The sequence below is a fragment of the Gloeophyllum trabeum genome (assembly GCF_000344685.1).
Source record: "Gloeophyllum trabeum ATCC 11539 unplaced genomic scaffold GLOTRscaffold_00006, whole genome shotgun sequence".
Classification (NCBI taxonomy): Eukaryota; Fungi; Basidiomycota; class Agaricomycetes; order Gloeophyllales; family Gloeophyllaceae; genus Gloeophyllum; species Gloeophyllum trabeum.
The window spans coordinates 1,571,447-1,594,372 of record NW_006920415.1 but is presented as its reverse complement, the minus strand read 5'-3'; the positions used below and the strand labels follow the sequence as shown (position 1 = coordinate 1,594,372).

The following is a 22,926-nucleotide window of genomic DNA, read 5'->3' as shown; positions in this document are numbered from 1 at the left end:
GGCGCCGCTGTTAGGACTTAGCCATGTGAGAGCTGTAGAGAGGACGTAGTCGTGATACAAGGGAGAGAGGGGATTGGCAATGAAGTCGAACTGCGGCGCGCTTTTAAGTCAAGTTCAAAGTCCGACATGTTGAACTTAGCACGTGAGGCGACGCGCATTAGTCAGGCGCCGGTGATTGCTTCGTTGCTAAGGGTATATATATAGAATGATAAGATAATCCTCGGGTAAGTGTATCTCAGCAGGCGCTTCGCTTATCATAAATACAAGTCTGGTATTCGGCTGGTAATGCGATTGTAGACGTGCTAAAATAACTGGAATATGCGCCAGCCACTACCAGCCGCGGGACAATTTGCTGATGTCAGGTGTGTCCCTTGCAACTGCCTTAGCAGACAACCTGCGGCTGGCTGACGTCTCTTCACCTTAGCGGCGATCGCTGGTTAAATGTGAAAGTACTATCAACGCCGTGAGACCACGTCTCCGTACCCCAGCAATTGGTTCTTAGGGGCGTTTCCCAAGGCGCTCTGTTGGGGTAGGTTGACCACGAGGGCCATGTTCTCTCGTCTTGTCCCATGTACCGGGCTGGAGCCACCGTCCACATACCATATCATACTCACTATCATTCAATTATCGACTCGTTGCGTTGCTCGTTCGTGATGTCCTGCTCGGACGGGCAGCCGAGTCTGCTAACGTAGGATGAAACAGCACGTGGTCTCGGAATGTCTATAATGTCCGCGAACCTTCTAAAGTTCAGATGCCTCCAGATCCTGCAACAGCTCCTCGGTAGAGGTATTTGATCACCAACAGATCTCAAAGGACTGCGGGCGCTTGCTCCGGCGTGTCTTCTAGGCCGTACAACTGTCAAGCTACGGAGCTGTGAGGCCCCAGGGGCGTCTTCGTAAACTCCGCCAAATCAAGGGCCTGTAACTGTGGCTCGAAGCGTAATGCCAGGTTTCGTATTCGCAATTATTTCGGGGCCTCTAGAAATCGCCGGATCATTATTGTCACGTGTGGAGGCGGCACCGCGAATGTGAAAGTAGGTCCTTGATCTTTTAAGCCAGCAGCACTTGCCCTCCCTTGGAATGCCGGGATGGCATGCTAGACGTCGAAACAACAAACCTGGCGAGTCACCGAGTGGCTGTGTGAAGCGCCAGTCATAATATACAGCGGTAATGATTGAGTTTACCGAACCCGTTTATAACTTCAGCTCCCTGGGGTGCATTCGACCAACCTCCCACTCAACATCCCTACATTCATTGCCGCGCATCGCAGAACTTTAACACCATGAGCTCTGCGCAAGTAGGTCGCCAAATTGACTTCGCGAAATACCTTGACTGACTTCGTCCAGTCAAACTCAGCAGGTCAGGGCGACCAAGGCCGAGGAGACGGCGGAGACCAGCCACAGAGAGTACCTCGACGCACTCCCATGGCATGCCAATTCTGCAGAGGTTGGGGAGACACGTCTACCCCCTTTCTCCTGGTCAATTACCAATGATCCCACTTCAGGTCGGAAGTTGAAATGCGACGGACGTCCTATCTGCGGAAACTGCAGCCGTAGAAATATTGCTTGCGTCTACACGCCCGTGTAAGTGTTGCTACTCCTGAAGGATGGACTACGGACCTTATGAGATCATTCAGGTCCGCACAGAATTCTTGACATCCACGCAGATAGCCATTATCATTCCGCTCACATCTTGCAACCAATCACCTCTGCATTACCGTATCACCTTTAGCCGGTCTAATTATCTTCTAATGCGCCTGTCATCGCGACTTCCCTCAGGCCTTCCTGTACAATATCCAAGACTTTACTGTATCCCGCAGGGTCCAAGCTATGTAGCATTTGTCTGATATGATAATGATGATCAATGATACATACTATCATCATAGCCATTTGTCATGAATTGGTCATGAGGTGTTGTCGATGTTGAAGGGCATCGCGGAGGCCAGCTGCGATTTATGCCACTTAGCGCGCTTGCCCTCGGCCTCATATCAGGCCAATTGTGTCTACAGGCACGCAAGTTGTGATAAACCATAGATCATCGAGAGATGCCGTCGGGCCAACGGACATAAGCGATGGGTTTCGAAGGTGCGAGATGACAGTGTACCCAGCACATGAGAGCATGAATCGTGGCTTGGACAGTCAATACTTCCGCATCACAGAATTGCGAACGGATATCGGCAGTACCTCTGGGATCGCCGAGAGAGCAGCACTCCGGGCGCCTGACAATCCGGATGATATCCAGAATTACGTCTTGCCCTAGCTGCGGTGCTGTCAGCTCGGAGACCAACAGTGACAGATATGTTCCCTTATCAGCCGCTACGGGAACTGATTCGCCCGTGATGCAGGCCCGGTTTCTCCGTCGGTAGTTCCGATGCAGATTGCACTATGAATGTCGGATCAACGCACAGCCCGCTGCAAAGATGATGAACTACCTGGGGCTGATCGTTAGGCCCGAGTCTGTAGTCAAGCCGTGGGGAAAATACATCAAGCTTACGAGTATACATAGCAGTGATTAAGGTAGACATGAGAGCGAGCGATATCATGATGATTGAGGTCGAAGCGGTGGGAAAATTAACCTCGGGCCAGATCGCCGATACTGCTTTCCTGTTGTGGCGACGGTGCGCCTGAAGCGTCACGGTTCTCCTGCTAACGGTCAAGAGTCAGCATATTCAAAAGTTCAAAATAAGCAGTGGCTCCGGATTGCGTTTGCTTTGCGAAACATGGGCTCGGATTTCGACCTCGCTCGGTGGCGATTGCGAGGCACTGACGAGACGTATTACATCCCCGACTTCGTCAGCCGCGATGAAGAAGAATATCTAATCCGCAAAGTAAAGAAATAAAACATGGATTCCAAGATAGTTCTGTATTGTTAACGCACTATCTTGCAGATTGTGGGATCGCCTCGACACAAATGGAAGCGACTAGCGAATCGCAGGTTTGTGTGGTCACCAATATCCATAAGTCACTATCCTGAGAAGGTCATAGGCTGCAAACATGGGGTTAGCTCATCCTTCCATCCGGTTGCGAGTAGATGATGCGAAACAAGACAGGCGGGGAAATCATTAACAACAACATCCTCGTAACTAGCGACATCCCTGGTTGGCTGAACCAAAGGTATCTATACTTCCTCGATATTCGGGCAGAATTGACACCTCACGTATCCACAGCCCTGATATAATCAAACGACTTAGCAATACAGGTGCTTACGCAAATTCCGCTCATGGCGCACCCAACCATGTCATTCTCAACGAGGTGATGGGCCTGAGATATGCTCATGCCATTTACTCATGCGTTTGATTTAGTATTTGCCTGGACAAGGGATTATGGTACCGAGTTTCCTCATTCGCCCATAATTTCCGAGTATCTGACAACCTTTGTCGCAGCCACATCAGGACGGGCCAACTTATCATCCATTGGTCGGGACCATATCCCTTGGTTCACATGCCGTGTTCCACTACTACGAGTACAAAGAGAATGCACAGCTGCCGGAGCCATCGCAAACCTTAAACGATTCAGGCCGCGGCCGCGCAGTCAACCCAGAGCCCGTCCTATCAGTGCTGCTGGAGCCACGCAGTCTAATCATCACCACGTCGAGGTTGTACACTAACCACCTTCACGGCATTGATCCACTCGAGGAGGATTCCTTCTCGTTGCCACTCGCGACGGATGCGATTGGCCAAGGATCGTCAGGGCATTATAAGATCGCTAATGTGGACCTATTGCAAGGGTCGGAAGCATTGGAGGCAGTGCGCGGTGGCGGATCATTAGCGCGCCATACCAGATACAGCTTGACTTGCCGCGATGTCGAGAAGATAGCCAATGCAAAGTTCCTGGGTAAACGATAGACACTCCTTGTGTAGATTCGATGACACACTGTACTGCAATCCTTGCGAGCCGTCGAGGCATAAAAATGTAACGTAGCGTGAATGATGTGAGATACTGTACAGTCCCCGTACCCAATGGGATTTGGGTTACGCGGCTATAAGAGATATCTCAGCAATGGTTTATTCAACCAATGTTACCTGTGCCATCCATATGAGAGACCAGATGACAAGCAGTTGAGGGGTCAGATGGCTCACCAAAATAGACAACCCCAGCACATACTTTACTAAGACAATGAGAGAAAGTACAGGAAAAAGAAGTCCAATAGAGCCGACGCTACCAACCCTAAGGGATAGGTAATCATGGTCAATCCCGTCTCGGCGCCAGGATAGTAGAGACGTACCAAACCAGCGTAGAGGCGGCCGTCGGCGTGGGTCTCGTACTGATCTCGTTCCGCGCTGTTTACTTTGACTACGTCAAATTTCTCCGATTCGCTGTTCCAATGGAATACCCGTTTCACACCCGCCCATCTGCACCATTCCAGACATCTCCAACAAGGCTTGGCGTTGCCCGTTCCGTTCTTCGTAATGCGAGCGACGTAAATATCTGCACCATTGACTCGAGAGTCTCTGCGTCGCGAGTCCCAGCCCTTCCCCGGGTATTCCACGGTACATGATACCCGGGAGGGCTTGTGATAGTTGCGTTCGCTTTCATATCCCCTGGCAACTACCACTGCGCTTCCACCGTCGCCCGTAATAGTGGCAGCCAGATGGCGATGGTTGCGCCTCTCGGAGGATCGAACGCCCCGGTTGTTTTTCCGTTTCTTCCCCCTTCCAGATGAAGTATGCGTACAGGGGCGAAAGATGCTTTCTGCTGAATCGTCTCGACCCTTTTGCTCGATGCTGCGGTTGTTTACAACATGTAAGGCGCCGCTCAACGCCCTGTACTTGCTTTCGGAACGACGGCGACATCCCGGTGAGGTTGAATATCGCGTGCATCTCCGCGTGCATCGAAACAGGCTTGCGATGACCCCGAGTCAGCGCTTCGGCACCATCGTAGTGTGGGCGATGGTGGTTGTATCCACTTGAAATGACCTTTCCTCCTTTGACTAAGACGGCACCGAGAGTGAAGCACATTGAGCTCTTCGCGGCAGCTTCAGCGCACTGCGACAAATAGAACTGCGTCTTGTTCATGATGCTGATTTGGCTGCCAGGGATCAATAAGACAGTAGGTTCGTACCAAGGAACATCTGCTCAACCTTACAGTTCAGATAGTTTATGACAACGTCGTTAGAGTTCCGATTGGGAGAGATACTCAAACGGAACGAGAGCAGGGTGGCGCGCATGACTCCAGCGACTGATGTCGAACCAGAAAGAAGCGTGACGTGACACTTGAATGATGACTGACAATGTAGTGAGGGCTACAGGCCACCCCTGGGTAGGTCAACCTAAGCGATATTCGACTGGCAGTCATACAAGGTAACAAGGGTGCGAGCATCAGGGTGCAAGGCAGGGCTAAAGCAGAGCATGATAGGATGCGATGTGTGAATGTTCACTTCGGAGTTTCTCCCGTCCAGAGGGTCATTATTGGAATCCCACATAGGTGCCACACTGGCAGAAAGTATCCACACGAAGACATCGTGGGTACTCAAAGCTCCATCCCTCATGGCGCTAGAATCTTGGGCTCGATACACAGCCCGCGCTTGGTGTGGCACCCTCTCATCATCGACTGTTATGTCTCTAGTGAGGTGTATTCTTCACGGCGGTCAAGTATTATTGAATATGCGGCAACCGAATGACTGATTTTATTGCAGTGATTTATAGGTGCTAGGATATCGGGTCATGGCAAATCCGTCATGTGGCCCTATATTTGACCAGCACGTATGCGTTCTTCGTTCCAGTGGATCGGCCAAAAACGGGAATTAGGGGACGAAGATACGAACTTTACAGTCACATGGACCTCGTTCATCATAAGGCTGTTCGGCGAATCTTCGAGCGTGGCAGCTCCTCCAACAAAACAACGCACGATCTAGGCGCCGCCGCGTTCTCATCTTGCAGCCCTACGTCGCGCTGATCATGTCACTATCTCTGCATTATCGTGAACGCTTTCACCGCTCAAGTGTGTGTTGCATTTCGACTTTATTAGGTCTAAAAATCGGTGATGAATGAAACCAGGTTGCGGAACGGACGGGGGGCGAGATGATTCCATCCTTCCTCATTATCACATAGAGGGCTAACCTCTCTACTGGCGCGAAAGTATCACGGAGCCGTTCCAAAACCGTATGGCTATCGCCGCGCAACAACGGTGATTTCCGGCTAGCATTGCTTCGTCTTTACATGTATCCTCGGTCGCGCAATCGGACGTGCCGGCGAGCCGAGAGGGAACTTGTTTGTTATGGATCGCAATGGCAACACTTTGAAGGGTCTTGTCATCAGGAAGCCGTATCCACGCCTTCATCTTTTTCGGGCAAATGCATCTCAGTTCGATGGCTCGAAATAATTGCAAACAAGACTTATTCTGCTTGATTGGTGTTCGGCGGAATTATCCTCTGGTCACGCAGGGGGTCCTAGATAGATGCCCGATATCTGCTTGCCTACGACCTTGTTTCTTACGTGAGGTGCCTAGGGCGACCTCGTGTGATGTCTGATTGTGGTGTCTAGCGCTCTATATACTGGAATTGCACTGGTGAAACCACTCGTCCGGCGGCAGGCGTCGACCTATTAATCCCAACTTTCTTTGACAGATGGACCAGTTACGGTCGCCAGGCCCCACGCAGATGTAGGCAGGTATCAGGTAAGCATCACCGAATTACTGACCAGTTCCAGCATGATGAATTTTGCTCTGGTTAAGCCCGCGCCCTGGCAAATACCTTCCCCGGTGTAGTCGTTCGGTTCTTTCGCTAGGGTCTTTCCTCCCAATGGCCTCGTAAGTCCAATGTGAGTTCAGCATAGCTGCACTGCCGTTATTCCGACGAATTAGCCGCTGGTTAAGCGACAATTCAGTCTGGCGGTCCCGCGAGACGTCCGGAACGTTTCACAGAAGCTGTTGTTATTGGGTAGAGCTATTGTTTAGTTTACTTCCAGAATATCACTGATAATATATTTGCATCTGGCAGGATGCATCGCGGACTCCATATGCCCCGACATGATGCACTGTCGACCATCCAACCTTCACCCTGCATGCACCATTTTATGGGGCCTCGTGTCGTTTAATTCAATGGTAAGTTCACATTTGAACCCTGAGGCTGCTCCCCAGCGCCCATCCGGGTATAAAGTTCCTGTACGAGGAAGCGTCGGTCGACTGTTCTCTCCGCCTCTGCGGGAAAGCGGCACAGCAGGATCGCGGAACGATCTTCGCTTCTGCACAGCGCTTGTGATGGGCGACACAGCTATGCACGAATCAGCCTTTCAGATCTTCGAATTGGGCCCCGTGCCTGGACCGGAGCCCCAGAGCTGTGTCGGGTGTGAACCTCTCATGGATTCAGATCGTATACTGTACTTCGGCCTCCCCTGTGCCTGCACCCACATTTGAAGTGGCATTCCCATCCTATCGGAGACACCACCCGTCCGGACGCAAACACCGAGACAACCACGCAATTCCACGCAGCATAAGGCGCAGTGCACAGTTCAGCGGGGACGAATACTAATACTGCTATTACAGACAAGAAATGCCTAATGAATAGTATACAAGCTTTGTATGCGTGTGCAGTGCTTGCCAAGTGGTATTCCAAGAGATACAAGACCAAGAGGTATCATGAATATGAAAACGATAAGACACTAAGACAAGCGACGAAAGAGTGAGCGCTGTGAACCCGAGATACAACAATTACAAAATATGTCACGGACGTTAGAAACCGACGACGACGCCCTTCCTTTACCATTCAAGCGCTGAGATAATCCATACTGACGGGCGCCCCTTCACGCTCGTATTCTCCAGCCATCCCCCTTCCTGGTGACCTTGCCAACACCGCCGATGCCTTCTCTGACAATGAGCCACATGGCCGTGCTCGACACCACGTCCTTGATCTCCTCTGCCGTTAACACCAAGCCGGGCGTCATCTGTGCGCCGTGGGTGCCACCACCCGTGAAGAAGCCCTTCGCTCCGCTATTCGACCTGCCCGTATCCTTACCCTGCCTGTCCGGCGAGCCGGAGGATGACGCAGGCCGCGCGACGCCTGACGGCGTCAGCACGCGCTTACGCAGGTGCACCTTCTCGACCTCGATATCCGGCAGCGGGTACGGCATCTTCAGCAGGGAGATCACCTTCGGGTGGTGCGGCGTCGGCTTGAGCTGCGCAACCTTCACCTTCACCTCCTCGGCCGGGCGCCCCTCCACATCGAACGAACCCTTCGTCGGGCTGTAGAACGATGTATAGCTCGACGGCGTCGCGACGCGTTTCACGAACACCGTGCAGACCCACGGCGTCTCCGAGTCTTCGGGATCGCTATCCTCGTCGTCTTCCGCGGGCTGCTCGTCCTCCGCAGTATCCGTCACGAAACTCTGCGCATCCTCGCGCAGGCCCGTCCGCGACGCGATCGACCTATGCGAATCGACGGACCGCCTCCGCGAGACCGCCCTCGCATCCACCGTCGACGCGCGCTTCTCCCTCCTCGCCTGCTCGCCCGTCGCCAGCGAGCTCGTCGACGCCCCCTGGCTGCTCGCCACGGCCAGACTCGCGCGGCGGTCCGACGCCGGGGAAACGCCACTGCTCCTGTCCCCGGGCCCCGCGCTCGTCCCCGGGCGGCTCCTTCTATTTCGCCGCTTCCTCGTCTCCCGCGCGCTGGCGCTCGTCCCGCGCTTCCACTCGAAGCGCAGCTCGACCTGCTCCGCGGGCGCGCCCGCGTTCTCCTGCCGCCGATCGAGCATGCCCATCATGTTCCCCATGAGCCCGCTGTCCGCGCCCTTGAGCCACCGCCGGACGATCCACACGTACATCGTCGGCCGTCCGTGCGGCGGGTAGGACGGCGAGCTGAGGGCGGGCTGGATGCCGAGGACGGCGGGCTGGAGTAACACGGTAGCTTGCGTCGCGTTCTGGTCTTGCGGGACGGCGCCAATTAATGATGATCGCTTGGACGTGCCCGTGGGTACGTTCAGCTTCGACGTGATGGATCCAGTCCGCATATGAGACCCCTTCGGCGTGGCCGGGGGCGACTGCAACGACGCCCCCGCCGGCGCATTCCGCTCCACGCGGACGGGCGATATTTCCTTCTTCCCCTTGAAGAACTTGCCAAATAGCTTCTTCGCACCGGACTGCGTCGGCGTCGTCGCGGGCGTGTTCTCCGGGATCGCCATAGGCTGCGGCCGGGGCTGCTGGTGCGACGCGTCGGTCGAGAGCGACAAGTTCGACGACGCCGGCGTATGCGGCGGCTCGGGCGTATGGCCCCTGCTCGACCCGGGCGGCCGCAGCCCGCCCGCGCCCTCCAAGCTCGTCCGCCCGCTCGCGGGCGCCGCCGCCAGCAGCGCCGCCGCGAAGCTCGCGGGCGACCCGAAGACCTCGACGGGCTCGATGACCGCGAGCCCGATGACCTCCATCCCGCGCTTGCCGAACTTGGCGACCTTGGCGTCGGTGCCCGCGTCGACGACGACGTTCGTCATCACGTTGTGCGCCTGCAGGTTGTAGAGCGGGATGATCATGCGCCGGCCCGAGGAGCCCGAGGAGGTGGACGCCATGGAGGAGAGGGAGGCGACGGAGGAGTAGGCGGAGGAGTAGACGGAGGTGATGTCGGAGCGCCCCGAGGTCGTGCGTGTGAGCGTGGAGGGCGTGTCGGAGGGGTCGAAGGCTTCGCCCGCGGAGGACATGTCGAGGGAGCGCCGCGCGCTGGAGCGGTCGCGCGCGTTTGGGGGGACGAGTTGGACTTGGAGGTTGAGGGGGTGGTTGGACTTGGATGGGGGTGGTCTCACTATGATGAAAGTCTGGACAGAATAATGGTGTTAGCCACATCATTTCCAGTGCGAATTGCAAATAGAAGAGAAGCGAAGGATCAAAATATTGAGAAATTTGCGCAGCGAAGCCTATGTATCGATGGTGCCATACAGCCTTTCCGAAAGGGATCCCTAGTCGCAGTCAACGGCGCGAGACGCCCTTCCATCACTTTGGATGGGTTAACTGATGCATCGTCGAGTTTCCGCGGTCTCCAGCGAGCACGCCTGCGCATTCGTTTCCTGGATAACCGCGATCGCGGATGTGCTGGGATCGCGCCCGTGGCTAGTGGGCAGCAACGTCAAGCCAGACGACCCTGAGACGCGCTCATCAAGTTAAACAAAGGTCGCAATAGCTCCAAGGTTCCGGCTCGATATCAGAGCAACCGCAGGCCTCTCTGAGCATCCTCCGATTACACCGCGCAGGAAAACCCCCAATTTCCGATCTAACCCCCACAACCGTCCCAGGAGACACGCAAACAGCGACACAACGCACCTCGCTCATGCGGTCTTTCTTCCGCCGCGCGCCCATCTCGTCGGCAGGCTGCCCCTTCTGCTTCGCTTGGTCCTCCGAGGCATCTATCTCCTTTCGTTCTTCCTGCACATCGTGTCTCTGCTCCTGCGGCGCAGCGTTGCTGCTCCCACCGGTCGGTAGGAACGAAGACAGCGTGGAGAACATCGCAGACGTGTCGTTAATTCGGTATCATATAGTATGGGCGGTATAGGGGAAAGCGTGCAGCTGCAGCCGGTTTATGTAGGAATATTGACAGAACAGGGATTTCTGACAGGCAAGGGCAAACGAAAGTGTATGCTCCGACGGGGCGCGTCATCCGTCGGTGGTTTACGAACAGGCGCTTACCCTGCGACCAACGCCGTGACCCCCGACACCGTGGGGTTGATGCACGGAAGAGATAGAGCCGGTTTATTAGACTACCTCTCGTAGTTGAAATAAACCAGGCTGGTAGTAGCTGGTGTTCTATATACGAACCTATTGATACTCCAACATGACCACTCTGGCAAGGTGGTCAGGGTCCCACGGCTGTAGCCGTGGAATGCAAGGACCCCAGGGTGGAGTGGTCATTAGACGCGAATTATGGGCGTCTGCTCCCATGTTCCTCCGCAATTCATCTTTGCTTCGTCGTCTACGCCTTGGGGCAGATGTCTCTCCACTTGTGGCATAATGCTCGGTATTCCGAATGTTGTGCGAGCCTTGTTATTCGTCCGCGCTACAAGACCTCATAGCTGCCTTCTCGTAACTGGAGGAAATGACGGCCGTACATCGAACGCGGGGCAGTGAGGATCACTGCGGGGAGCGCCCAAGTCACCCTGATCATGACGGAACGCGGTATCGGACGTACTCTATGATTCCAACTGGGTGGCTTTCGTCCAACAAGGTCTCGGTGGGTACGCGTGCTGAGTGCAATCCCTAGACTTGTCAGTTCGACCCGTTCTCAGCGTAATAGGCTCTGGCTAATGGCATGCCGGTATGCACCCGTCTCTGCCGCACGATTAACGTACCCCTACCCCGCAGTCCCCGGGGGCCCACTCTCTGAAACCGAGGCGACCGACGCGTCACCCTGATGACGGAGACGCCAGCGACAGATGCTCGATCGACAGCCTCCGGTCCTGGAATCACATGTCCGGGGCTAGGTTCCTTCGGGCTGCGTAAGCGCTTTGCTGTCCAAACTGTCCGACGGACACACTCGACTCCGACGGTCCTACTTGATTCTCGATGGAGGAACAAATGTCAATATATATCTTCTTGAGTACAATCACATAGAGGCTGAGGTAGTGCCGCAGCCTTTGTCTGATTGGTTAAATCGGTCACCCTCTTGAGTTACTGATCAGCTTATGAGTGAGCAGCGAAGACCGATCATGCTAAACCTTTCTTCGCTCACTAGCCAACGAGCAAAATCCAGAGTTGCGTGTTTACTCCGGGAACATTCCGGATTCAAGTTCTAACATCCTGTACCCTCCTGGGATTCATTTCTTCGGCTGACTACTAGTACATGTTGCCCATCCACTGATGCTGACACTCAGCACATACTCAATCCTTGGCAACCTGGATGACCACCTTCCCGAAGTGCTTCTGCGCGGCCAGATGCTCGAACGCCTCTTTCGCCTGCTCGAATGGGAACACCTTGTCCACGGCAGGCTTCACGTCATTAATCTCGATCAGCCTGTTCAGGTCCTCGAACCTACAGCCCGTCAGCGTCGTAAATGTATAATGACTCTGGGTAGATGTGAGACGAGGCTCACAAGGAGCGCGGCCCGACCATGATACCGCGTACGTCGACACCTTTCTGCAGGATCTTCATGGGTACGTTGGCCACTTCTGTCGGCTGCGCAACACGGGGAGTGTCTTTTATCTGAATAAGCAGCGGACAAGGTCAAATGTACGTACCCCTGCCAGGAAGCCGATGATGTGGATGCTACCCTGCACGCGGACGGATTCGAGGGACTTGTCAAAGGTCCCAGGGCCCCCGACTTCGACGACGTGGTCCACACCACGGCCATTCGTCTTCAGGCCAATACATCAGGTGGAGTCATCCTCGGCACTCACCGTCACTCACCAGCTTCAAGACCTCCTTCTCCCACTCCGGCGTCTCCTTGTAATTAACAACGTGCCTCGCGCCGAGCTTCTTCGCCCGCGCGAGCTTCTCGTCGCTCGCGCTCGTCACGATCACCTCTGCGCCGCTTGCGCGCGCGATCTGCAGCGCGAGCACGGACACGCCGCCCGTCCCGAGGACGAGCACGGTGTCGCCCGCCTTGACGGGGCGCGGGCCGCGCAGCGCGTTGTATGCCGTCACGCCCGCGCACGGCAGCGTCGCCGCCTCCGCGTGCGTCAGGTGCGCCGGGATCTGCACCAGGGCCTGTGGCATGCCGCTCGTCAGGACGCTGTGCACCCCGATGGTACGGTGCTTACGTGCTCGGGGAAGACGCGGTACTCGGTGAGCACGCCGTCGATGGTGCCGCCGAGGATCGAGCCCACGCCGGGCGTCGCGTCGCCGTAGAGGTGGTCGGGCATGAAGCTGGAGGAGACGCGGTCGCCGATGTGCCAGCCTTTGACGTTGGGCCCGAGCGCGACGATCGTGCCGGACGCGTCCGAGATGGGGACGAGGTTCTGTTTGAGGCTAGAGGGGTGGGTGAGGGGTGGGTAGATGTGGAGTGTGCGTGCTTACGGGAATGGGTAGGCGTTGTTGGCGATGATGATGTCTCGGTACTGCGGGTAGGTGCTGTGGTAAGCGCGTGTCCAAGGTGGAGGCGTTTTCGGTGCACGTACGTTCAGCGAGACGGCGTGGATCTTAACGAGGACCTCCTTGGCGCCCGGCTGGGGCACCTCGACTTCTTGCAAAGTGAGAGACTGGATCCCTTCAAACTACAAAAAGGACGAGGTTCGTGTCAATTTTCAGCATCTATTGTTCGCCGGCCACTCACATTGGGGAGCCTGTACTCGCGAGCCTTGGTAGGGATAGTGGGCGACATTGCGAAGACTTGGTAGACGTATGAAGGAGGCACGCCCTCTCGTTCTCTTATACCTGCTCAACGTCTCGGTATATGACTAAATGGTGGACGTATGCCTGCTAATACTTCTTAAGTCCGGTGAGTCGGGAGATATAAGCTATACTGCGCATTGCGACATTCGATAATTAACCAAGCACTATGGTTCGTTCTAGTTATTCCCCAATGTGGTGTACGTGGAACGCGGTGGACAGGGGACAGATAAGTTGTTGATCGGTGGTGATCTCAGTGATTGATCTTAACATACCCCACACAGTGCGGCACCATATCTCATCGACTCGTACCGCAAACCCCCTGCTGTGTGACGTGAAATACGAAGTCTACCTCCTCCGACCATTGTCGCTTATCGTTGATTAAGAGTATGAATGGATGGTACGCTGATATGCGCTAGGCTTCCAGACGCATGCTGGATGAAACTACTGGCTGAGAAAAGTACTAGGTGTAACCTCCGGATATTGGACGCTTGTAAGACGAAGGATTAACTGAATGGCATGGATGAAATCGGTATGTCCTATTCGTACACATCTCTCCTATTATTCAATATTTCATCAAACTGACGCTGGCACTCAGTCCTTCGCGACCTGGATGACCACCTTGCCAAAGTGCTTCTGGGCCTGCAGGTGCTCATACGCCTCCGTTGCTTGTTCGAACGGGAACACCTTATCCACGGCGGGCTTCACATCATTGATCTCGATGAGCCTGACGAAGTCCTCGAACCTACATCCCTCTCATCAGTCAGTCGACTCGACTCCACGCAGGTGCGTATCGTGAGGCTTACGAGGATCGTGGCCCGACGAGGATGCCGCGCACGTTGATGCCTTTCTGGAGAATTTTCATAGGTACGTTCGAGACTTCGGTCACCTATTCGGGGAGCGTTATTCGAGGCGGAAGACTCGTGATTGGTCTGCAACCTACCCCTGCGAGGAAGCCGATGATGTGGATGTTACCCTGCACGCGGACGGACTCGATGGATTTGTCGAAGGTGCCAGGGCCTCCGACCTGTGGGGGGATCAATGCAACGTGTCCTATAACGGGAATTCTTTCGTCAGCCTTACCTCGATAACGTGGTCCACACCCCGGCCGTTGGTCTTTCCGAATCAGTCTTTCAGAGCCAGTCTTTTGCAGCCCAGATGGCACACTCACGAGTTTCAAGACCTCCTTCTCCCAGTCCGGTGTCTTCTTGTAATTTATAACATGCTTGGCCCCCAGCTTCTTGGCCTGCTCGAGCTTTTCGTCGCTGGCGCTTGTCACGATCACCTCCGCACCGCTCACTTTCGCGATCTGCAGGGCAAAGATGGACACGCCGCCCGTACCGAGGACAAGGACCGTTTCGCCTGCCTTGACGGGGCGCGGCCCGAGCAGGGCGTTGTACGCCGTGACGCCCGCGCACGCGAGTGTTGCGACTTCCGCGTGCGACAAGTTCGACGGCGCCCTCACCAGAGCCTGCACAAGCGTCTCCTCTTCAGAGCGCCATTCACCATGAGGGCAAGGTGCGAAACTGTGCTTACGTGCTCTGGAAAGACGCGGTACTCGGTGAGCACGCCGTCAATGAGGCCGCCAAGCACGGTCTTGTGGACGTCTGGGGTGGAGTCGCCGTAGATGTGGTCCAGCGCAAAGTTCGCGGTGACGCGTTCGCCCACTTGCCAGCCCTTGACGCCAGGCCCGAGCGCAACGATCGTGCCTGATGCGTCGGAGCCGGGGACGAGGTCTGATTTGAGACTGGTAAGATACAGGTGAGGCTACGGGGGACACGCGGGAGTAGCGTGCGTGCTTACGCGAAGGGATAATTGTTGCTAGCCACTAATAGGTCTCTGTACTATAGACACATGTGTCTGGGAGTCAGTCGAAGATATTCACGAAGAAGCTTGGAGTGCGCACGTTCAGGGAGACGGCGTGGATCTTAACGAGCACCTCCTTCGCTCCAGGTTGGGGCACTGGCGCTTCTTGTAAAGTTAGGGATTGGATCCCGTCAAACTTGTGAAATAATAAGTATTAATATTAAGATCGATGTAAACTCGTGGGTCTCCCATCACTCACCTTCGGGAGCCTGTACTCGCGAGCCTTGGTAGGGATGCTGTACGACATTTCGTAGGATCGCCACAAGACGAAACTGTCGATTGTGATTTCTGGTCGCGCTCTTATATGACGTCTTGGCAGGATGACTAACGGTGTTCGTAGGTCTGCTGGTACTTCACAAGGCTCGCGCCATCGTCGATCGCGACATCCGGAATGTTCCAGCCCAATTCTGTGTAGCTAGGTGGGCCTCCTCAGAGCGAACAACATCGAGGGCATTGAGGGGGGCACATCGATATTGCGTATCGGTCGAGATCTCAGTGATCGATCTAAGACGATCTTGACATATCCTGCTGGGTAACCTCTCGTAACATTAACATGTCAAGTCGACTCCGAGCCCTGCTTGACGATCTCGCTCAATCATACGTCTGGATTGAGGAGACTTTAGATGTTTTCCTTGAGGAAAAGCATGGAGGAGCGTACACCTGACCTGGGTCGAGGTTGTGGATTCACCAATCAATTCAGACGCCGGACCCCTTCAACCCGCTCTTTTCGGCTAACCCTTCGTTTGTGCTATTCGTACACATCATTGCTGACTATTCGATAGTTCACCAACTCCGACACTCAGTCCTTCGCGACCTGAATGACCACCTTGCCAAAGTGCTTCTGGGCCTGCAGGTGTTCATACGCTTCCTTGGCTTGTTCGAACGGGAACACTTTATCGACGGCAGGCGTCACATCATTGACCTCAATCAACCTGACCAAGTCTTCGAACCTACATCCCGGTCCATCCATCAGTTGATCCTAGGCAGATGCGGGATGTAAAAGCTTAGACTTACGAGGAGCGTGGCCCGACCATGACACCACGCACGTTGATGCCTCTCTGCAGGATTTGCATGGGTACGTTGGAGACCTCCGTCACCTGTGAGTAATGGGTGGCCCCTAAATTACGATGAACATCCGTTGCCGCATTACACGTACCTCTGAGAGGAAGCCTATGACGTGGATATTCCCCTGTAGACGGACGGACGCGATGGACTTGTCCAAGGTCCCAGGGCCGCCGACCTAATTCTAGGTTAATCCAATTTAACTCAAGGGATCCTGCGAAGACCATCACTTCCGCAGCCTCACCTCAATAACATGATCCACACCCCGGCCGTTGGTCTTTCCGAATCAGTCTCTCAGAGCCAGTCCTTTGCAGCCCAGATGGCACACTCACGAGTTTCAAGACCTCCTTCTCCCAGTCCGGTGTCTTCTTGTAATTTATAACATGCTTGGCCCCCAGCTTCTTGGCCTGCTCGAGCTTTTCGTCGCTGGCGCTTGTCACGATCACCTCTGCACCGCTCACTTTCGCCATCTGCAGTGCAAAGATGGACACACCCCCTGTGCCCAAGACGAGCACGGTCTCGCCTGCCTTGACTGGACGCGGCCCAAGCAGGGCGTTGTATGCCGTCACGCCCGCACATGGCAGCGTTGCAACTTCGGCGTGCGACAAGTTCGAAGGAGCCCTGACCAGGCTCTACGCACAAAAAGACACGTCAGAATCCGGTTTGGGAGGTGCGGAGCTGTGCGTACGTGCTCGGGGAAGACGCGGTACTCAGTGAGCACGCCGTCGATGCTGCCGGCGAGCACGCTCTGGCGCGATTGTGGAGTAGAGTCGCCGTAGAGGTGGTCGAGTGCAAAGCTCGCGGTAACCCGTTCGCTAACTTGCCAGCCCTTGACGCCGGGCCCAATCGCGACGATTGTGCCTGATGCGTCGGAGCAGGGAACGAGGTTCGGTTTGAGCCTGGGAGGGTTCATGATTTTTTGGGATCGAGGGAGGAAAGTAGCAAACGTGCTCACGCGAAGGGGTAGGCTTTGCTGACCATTGCGAAGTCTCTGTACTACAGACATATGTGTCTGAGAGTAAGGCGAGGGAAGAAGAGCTGGGAAACGTACGTTCAGGGAGACCGCATGGATCTTGACGAGTACTTCCTTGGCTCCAGGCTGGGGCACTGGTGCCTCTTGCAAAGTGAGGGACTGGATGCCGTCAAACTGTGGAAAGGACAAGATCGACGTAAAAGCCAGTTCTCCCCTACACCGGATGGTTGCTCACCTTCGGGAGCCTGTACTCACGAGCCTTGGAGGGGAGATTGGACGTCATTGTACTTATAGGTTCGGTAAAAAGAGCAGTCGTGAACGTGACTTCTGGCCGCGCTCTTATCTAACGCCTCGGAAGAGGTATTCGTGCGCCTGCTGGTACTTCTTAAGCCCGTTGCCATATTGCCTTATCAGTTATGTTCCTTACTAGTATCGCGACATCGTTCCGTCTTGAGAGCTCTCATTATGCACATAGAGTGGGGTCCGTCGGGGCATAATCACGTTGTGAATCGGTGGAGATCTCAGTGACGGATCTTGACATATTCCAAAGCGCGGCACTCGCAATTCCAGCTCCGCTCGTATATGCATTGCTGGTCACATACGACTTGAGTCGACTGGCTTCCGACCTTTATAGGTGGCGACATGGAACAGACTTCGGAGAGAGTCAAAACCAATATCCGCGATGAATGCTTGCTTTCAGCAGGACTATGGTCAAGGGCTATCATATACTGTACAAAAATGCCCTGTGTTGTGCTATTATGTTGTTTCTTCTGCCCTTGCTTCAGGCGACAGACCTCATATGTCGTCCCAGGTAGCCATGAAGTTAGGCCGAGGATCAAGTTGTTCCTCTCCGCAGTCCTGAAACACGTTGTTCAATGGAGCTATGGCTCGCGACTACAACCATGTCTCTATGTGTGCTACTCTTACATGTCTATCGAAGCTCCTATCTTGCTTACTCCTTTACGACCTGGATGACCACTTTGCCAATGTGTTGCTGCGCCGCCAGATGAAGGAGGGCCTCTTTTGCCTGCTCGAATGGGAAGACCTTATCCACCACACGCTTCAACTCGTTCGTTTCGATCAGTCTGTTGAGGTCCTCGAAGCTGAAACCCAGTCAGCGCTGTACCATCGCAAGACAACCCTGAATGAGGAGTGTGGCCCGCAAAGGACACCTCTGACAGTAATGCCTTTCTGAAGCACCTGCATCGGGACGTTGGGAACATCCTGAATCTACAAGAGAGAGGGGGTGTAACTCGAGAGAAGCATCTCCACAAGGCTGGACTAGACTTACCCCCGCGACGAAGCCAATCACGTAGATACTTCCTTCTAACCGGACGGCTGCAATAGACTTATCAAATGTCCCAGGGCCTCCCACCTGTATTCAAGATCAGTTAGATCATACTAGGCGGTGGGGAGTTGACAAGGCTTTCTTACCTCGACAACATGGTCTACACCCCGCCCGTTGGTCCAGTAATAGAGGCCCAGAGTACAGCTTTTGATCCAAAATTCATCAGGAAATGCATCTCACCTATAACTCCCTATTTTGGCTTCTGCCTGTCTATGTTGACCTATCCAACCTACATAGACCTATGGAGGACTATATATCCGGGGGGAACCACTATAGAATTTGGTGATTCCTGATGTTGGAGTTCTGATCCAGAGGATTTAGCTGAGGGGTGTATACCTAAACTAGTAGCCCTTGCCCCATCCAGCCTATGAAGTGTGCTGTGAAACTTGTATTTCTCATTCCCATGCCATCATTCTTGTTCAAAGAGCCTCTGTCGATACCTATGATATGTCTTGTACAAGTTTTGTGGTAATTAGAGGTCATATCAGGGAAACAGAAAATAGCACTTTGCCAGGCAATCATGCCACACTGATCTGAGATAGTGATGCTGCAGTTTGGTTCCCGAACCTGGGAGAACCAGTTCGAACCCTGAGCCGGACTCATGTTCTGGTCTGTGGTCCAGCTTTCTGGAGGACCGAACCTGAAATGAGGTTCAGAGGGTGTGAGGCACCTGAACCTTATCCAATATGGTAACTTTTTGCTGTTCGAACTGGAACCTGACTGGACACAACACGATTCTAGGTTCTTTGAGGTTCAAGGTCCGGGAAATCACCCAAACCAGACCTGTGGTCTGGTCCCAGGTTCAGAATTTTTGGCTGATAACCAGACTAAGCTGGATCATCGCATCCCTAATCTGAGAGCCTTCTAGAAAAGTGGAGCCTCTCTTTCAACAAACTTTTGGGCCTTGCAGCTTTGCATTAACTAGATTCAGCTTTGAGCTATGTTACGCAGAGCTGGATGCACTACCACAAGAATCACATATACAATTCTGGAAAAAATGGAATGCGAAATTATAAATACAAAAATGAGGAAATACCAGACTCTCCATGACATTGCCTCATAGACTACTCTTCTGTCTACAGTTGATGGGAAATATCTAGAGAGCTCAAGCAGAGATAAGCCTTATGAAGCAAGTGGAGTATACCAAGAATCAGATAATTATAAATCAACATAATGGATAATTCCGTGGCAGACCCAAGGATGTGCATACACATCTCAACCATTCCTCTGCATGGCCTAATGCCCCCCTCAATGAAGCCTCCTCCTCCTCCTCCTCCTCCCCCCTTGTGTCACCTGAAACACTTTTGCCCTGCATGGGCTGACCCTCCCCTGTGTGGCCTAACCCTCTTCCCCCTTTGCGTGGCCCATATCACATGCATCTAATTATAACGTAGCACAATACATGTATATGAGGAATAAGACAAATGTTGCTGGAATTAAATAATTACCACAACCAGAAACTGTAAACAAAGTACCAGCTCAAATGCTTTGGAAGAAAAAATTATAAATTTGACCTGAGACAAATAGGCTCCCCCTGAAGTAGCGGGGAATCTGCCTACATGCCATATTAAATCCTCACGACTGTATCCATACAAACGAACCGTCTATGCAACAATAAGTTATACAAGACGCCATAGTGATAGTGATAGATCCGCAAGCCAATCCAACCGTGTATCCTCGTTTCCAGCAAAGCAAGCATCGTCATATATCCCCTCCAACATCCAAAACACCGTCACACTCACGACAACGCCCCCCACATGCCCAACCCTGCAAACAAACACCCCAGGCCCGCGAGCAAGCCCACATACGCCGCCGTGTGCACGCCGATGCGCGGCAGCACCGGCGGCGTGTACAGCAGCGCGAGTGCGAGGTGCACGAGCAGGACGGCCGGGAGCGTGATCGCGAGGGAAGACCGGAGGTACGCGGCGGCGAGCAGGAGCGTGAGCCCCAGGCTCAAGATGATCGCGTCGATGCGCTGCAGCGCGGACACGAACACGGGTATTTTCTGAGAAAGAGGACGTATATATATAAACTCGGTTGGCCCAAGGTCAAGGGGGAATAGAGCACGCACAATGACGGGCACGCCGTACACCTCCTCGAGCTCCTCGCGCGTCTTCAGCGCCACGAGAGCCTCCAAATCGCGCTCCACCGCCTCCTCCACCCCGCTCCCATTCACCCCCTCTCCGGGCGCGGCGATGTCTAGCGGGCTCTCGGTGAGGAATATCTTCCCGTGCCGCGGCTGCCCGACCAACCCCTCGCCATACCTCAACACAAGCTCTCGCGCCTGCTCCTCCGAGAGCAGCACGGCGCGATACAGCGAGATCTGCACGTACCCCTGCGCGATGCCCACGGCGGCGTCCGCCGCCGCCCACCCGAGCGCGAGCCACCACGCCTGGCCAAACGCAGGGTCCCGCCAGCTCGGTGTGCGCGTATGACTATGATTCTCTAGATGGACAGGTAGGAGGGCAAAGGAGGAGAGGCGCAAGAGCGTCTGCAGGAGGACGTGCGCCGCGGTGCTGAGGACCGTCGCCGCGGCCGGGAAGGGCGGGAGGAGGGCAGAGGCGAGCGTGAAGAGCGGCACGCGCAGGAGGTGCGCGAGCGCCCACAGCGCGGCCGAGAGCAGCAGCTCACGGCCGTGAAACGAGGGGCTGGGAACGGGACTGGGACTGGGAGCATGCCACGCTGTCCTTGGTAACACTGCGAACACTGCAAACATGAGCAGGCAAGAGACGGGCACGAGCGTGTACGCCGCCACCACGCGCCTGTACGAGCCTGCATTTGAATTTCACGATGGGCGACTGCACTGGGGTGGTACGAGGAGGGCGGGGGACGCACCAGTATACAGCCCCTGCTCCTCCAAATCCCACTGGGGGTCCTCGTCCGCCTCCTCGAACGCGCGCTCTGTCCCGGGCACGGGCGCGTCGTCCAGCTCCTCGGGCACCCTGTCGAGCCCGCTGTCCCGTCTGAAGCGCTCGGGGCTCCCTCTTACGCTGGAGCGCCCAGCGCCGTCCCCTGCGTAGGTGGGAACAGGTGTGAGGAGCGGCTGGTGCTCTGCGTCTTCGGGCGTCTTGCCTTTGCGCTCGCGCGATGAGAAGAAGCGGTAGACGAGAGGCGCAGCCGCGCTCGCGACGACTGTCCGGACGCCCATGGAGAAGGGGGGAACAGGTCCAAAGCAACGAAAGAAAGCGCCGTTATAAGTACTGCAGCTGACTAGCACGCCCGGGAGTACTCTATCGCAATATGCACTCAAGGACGGTTCAGAAATAGCGCAGAGGCGAGGGTATCATGGCGAAGACCAGCGTGGTTGCAGGGCGGTGCTGCGGTCGCCGAGCTTAGAATTTAGTCTCGGGAGGTAGCGAGTGCAGCTCCAGCGTCAGCGGATGGCAAAAATGACGATTCCAATAGCGATGAAGTGTATGGAGAAGAGCGGTATCATATATACAAGCAGAGACAGACTACGTAAATACCCGGAGAACAAGCCACCTGCCAGGTCACGCGTGATCGGGGAGTAAAGGTCCCAAACCAAGTTCTGTGAATCCTGGAGACAGAAAGCACTGGTCAGTCGGACTGCTTTCCATGCAAAAGGATGGAGGGATGGAAGAAAGCGAAAGAGAGGGAGAGCGAGGAAGTCAGAGTTCGATGAATATCAACAAGCAGCCCGCCCACCTCCACATTGTACACCAGGAGGCTTCGCGGGCGGGTGGCGTTCGTGTCCGCCCATCGACAGTTTTCATCAAGGCAACGCAAAGACACGGCTAGCCAAGCAGGGAAAACGTGCACTCACCCTATTGCCCTTATCCTCGAAAGGAAGAGATCACGGTGGGGTAACAGACCTGTGGTAAAGGGTCAGAAAGATGCAAGGAAACGCAGAACGGGTGGGTGGGCAGGATAGATCAGTCAAGGCTGAAACAAACGGTTTTGTCTACATGTGTAGTTCTGAATGTGGTAAAGGTCGATATGGGTATCATCATTGCGAGCGGGAAGACGTCGCAGAGTGCAATGAATGACTAAGTAAAACACCCACCTCTGGAGCGTGAATACTCTCTGCAGCAACCCATTCACCGCGACAAAAAGCAGACGAGACGAAGCAAAGACGAAGTACGGACACATCGCAAAGCATTTTGAATGATTTTCTGATGCTTCAAACTCCGCCGCGTCGGACATCAGAACCGCCAATTATGTTAATTTATAGTGGACGCGTCGATCCAGCATAAGAACTTGCACAATACGACCCCTCGAAATAACAATCCCACGAATAAGCTGACAAAGCACTACAAATATGGCAAGCGCCGTGGCTGTCACTGTTCCCGACGCTAGGAGACGGTCCTAAGGTCAGGGTAGCATATCAAATCACTTCCAGAGCATATTTTATATGAAAACCCAGACCTTAACCAACCCGGGGCGTTCCCCCCCGGAACCCCCCTTTATCGATATCCTGTAACCCA

At 54.6% G+C, this 22,926-nt stretch overlaps 7 protein-coding genes across 7 annotated transcripts; 1 reads left to right on the top strand and 6 right to left on the bottom strand.

Annotated features, from left to right (window-relative positions):
* Positions 1–2,718: 2,718 nt before the first annotated feature.
* GLOTRDRAFT_116081 (uncharacterized protein) lies at positions 2,719–3,843 on the top strand (the record flags this gene model as incomplete). The annotated part of the gene is made up of 6 exons (XM_007867786.1): positions 2,719–2,826; positions 2,887–2,937; positions 3,045–3,112; positions 3,166–3,250; positions 3,301–3,324; positions 3,382–3,843. The coding sequence occupies 6 exons, from the start codon at positions 2,719–2,721 to the stop codon at positions 3,841–3,843; spliced, it is 798 nt and encodes a 265-aa protein (XP_007865977.1).
* Positions 3,844–4,156: 313 nt separating this feature from the next.
* Positions 4,157–6,277, bottom strand: GLOTRDRAFT_93474 (uncharacterized protein; the record flags this gene model as incomplete). Its single annotated transcript, XM_007867785.1, has 6 exons — positions 4,157–4,165; positions 4,224–4,650; positions 4,673–5,026; positions 5,296–5,559; positions 5,846–5,879; positions 6,157–6,277. 6 exons carry the CDS (start codon positions 6,275–6,277, stop codon positions 4,157–4,159), a joined length of 1,209 nt encoding a protein of 402 aa, XP_007865976.1.
* Positions 6,278–7,435: 1,158 nt separating this feature from the next.
* On the bottom strand, positions 7,436–10,532 carry GLOTRDRAFT_121311 (uncharacterized protein). The gene is made up of 2 exons (XM_007867784.1): positions 10,235–10,532; positions 7,436–9,732 (listed from the first exon to the last, which is right to left on the bottom strand). Exons 1-2 carry the CDS (start codon positions 10,415–10,417, stop codon positions 7,738–7,740), a joined length of 2,178 nt encoding a protein of 725 aa, XP_007865975.1. The 5' UTR covers positions 10,418–10,532; the 3' UTR covers positions 7,436–7,737.
* A 1,253-nt stretch (positions 10,533–11,785) lies between these two features.
* On the bottom strand, positions 11,786–13,224 carry GLOTRDRAFT_129164 (NAD P-binding protein; the record flags this gene model as incomplete). The annotated part of the gene is made up of 8 exons (XM_007867783.1): positions 11,786–11,936; positions 11,998–12,080; positions 12,143–12,259; positions 12,312–12,611; positions 12,665–12,872; positions 12,921–12,961; positions 13,022–13,117; positions 13,177–13,224. 8 exons carry the CDS (start codon positions 13,222–13,224, stop codon positions 11,786–11,788), a joined length of 1,044 nt encoding a protein of 347 aa, XP_007865974.1.
* A 291-nt stretch (positions 13,225–13,515) lies between these two features.
* Positions 13,516–15,397, bottom strand: GLOTRDRAFT_60754 (NAD P-binding protein). Its single transcript, XM_007867782.1, has 9 exons — positions 15,298–15,397; positions 15,139–15,234; positions 15,036–15,076; positions 14,769–14,979; positions 14,404–14,703; positions 14,316–14,348; positions 14,176–14,259; positions 14,039–14,121; positions 13,516–13,977 (listed from the first exon to the last, which is right to left on the bottom strand). Exons 1-9 carry the CDS (start codon positions 15,343–15,345, stop codon positions 13,827–13,829), a joined length of 1,047 nt encoding a protein of 348 aa, XP_007865973.1. The 5' UTR covers positions 15,346–15,397; the 3' UTR covers positions 13,516–13,826.
* Positions 15,398–15,897: 500 nt separating this feature from the next.
* GLOTRDRAFT_129162 (NAD P-binding protein) lies at positions 15,898–17,416 on the bottom strand (the record flags this gene model as incomplete). Its single annotated transcript, XM_007867781.1, has 9 exons — positions 15,898–16,048; positions 16,113–16,195; positions 16,255–16,338; positions 16,405–16,437; positions 16,493–16,792; positions 16,849–17,059; positions 17,116–17,156; positions 17,212–17,307; positions 17,369–17,416. 9 exons carry the CDS (start codon positions 17,414–17,416, stop codon positions 15,898–15,900), a joined length of 1,047 nt encoding a protein of 348 aa, XP_007865972.1.
* A 669-nt stretch (positions 17,417–18,085) lies between these two features.
* On the bottom strand, positions 18,086–21,629 carry GLOTRDRAFT_138671 (uncharacterized protein; the record flags this gene model as incomplete). The annotated part of the gene is made up of 4 exons (XM_007867780.1): positions 18,086–18,236; positions 20,224–20,486; positions 20,553–21,253; positions 21,317–21,629. The coding sequence occupies 4 exons, from the start codon at positions 21,627–21,629 to the stop codon at positions 18,086–18,088; spliced, it is 1,428 nt and encodes a 475-aa protein (XP_007865971.1).
* Positions 21,630–22,926: the final 1,297 nt, after the last annotated feature.

Bases quoted from the DNA above. Each gene is read 5' to 3' on its own strand.
- GLOTRDRAFT_121311 (XM_007867784.1), bottom strand. From the start codon at position 10,417: ATGTTCTCCACGCTGTCTTCGTTCCTACCGACCGGTGGGAGCAGCAAC. The intron at 9,733-10,234 runs GTGCGTTGTGTC...TATTCTGTCCAG, and splicing joins AGAAAGACCGCATGAGCGAG to ACTTTCATCATAGTGAGACC.
- GLOTRDRAFT_60754 (XM_007867782.1), bottom strand. From the start codon at position 15,345: ATGTCGTACAGCATCCCTACCAAGGCTCGCGAGTACAGGCTCCCGAAG. The intron at 14,980-15,035 runs GTAAGCACGCAC...GTATCTTACCAG, and splicing joins AGCAACAATTATCCCTTCGC to TCTCAAATCAGACCTCGTCC. The intron at 13,978-14,038 runs GTAAGCCTCACG...AGAGGGATGTAG, and splicing joins CTCGTCGGGCCACGATCCTC to GTTCGAGGACTTCGTCAGGC.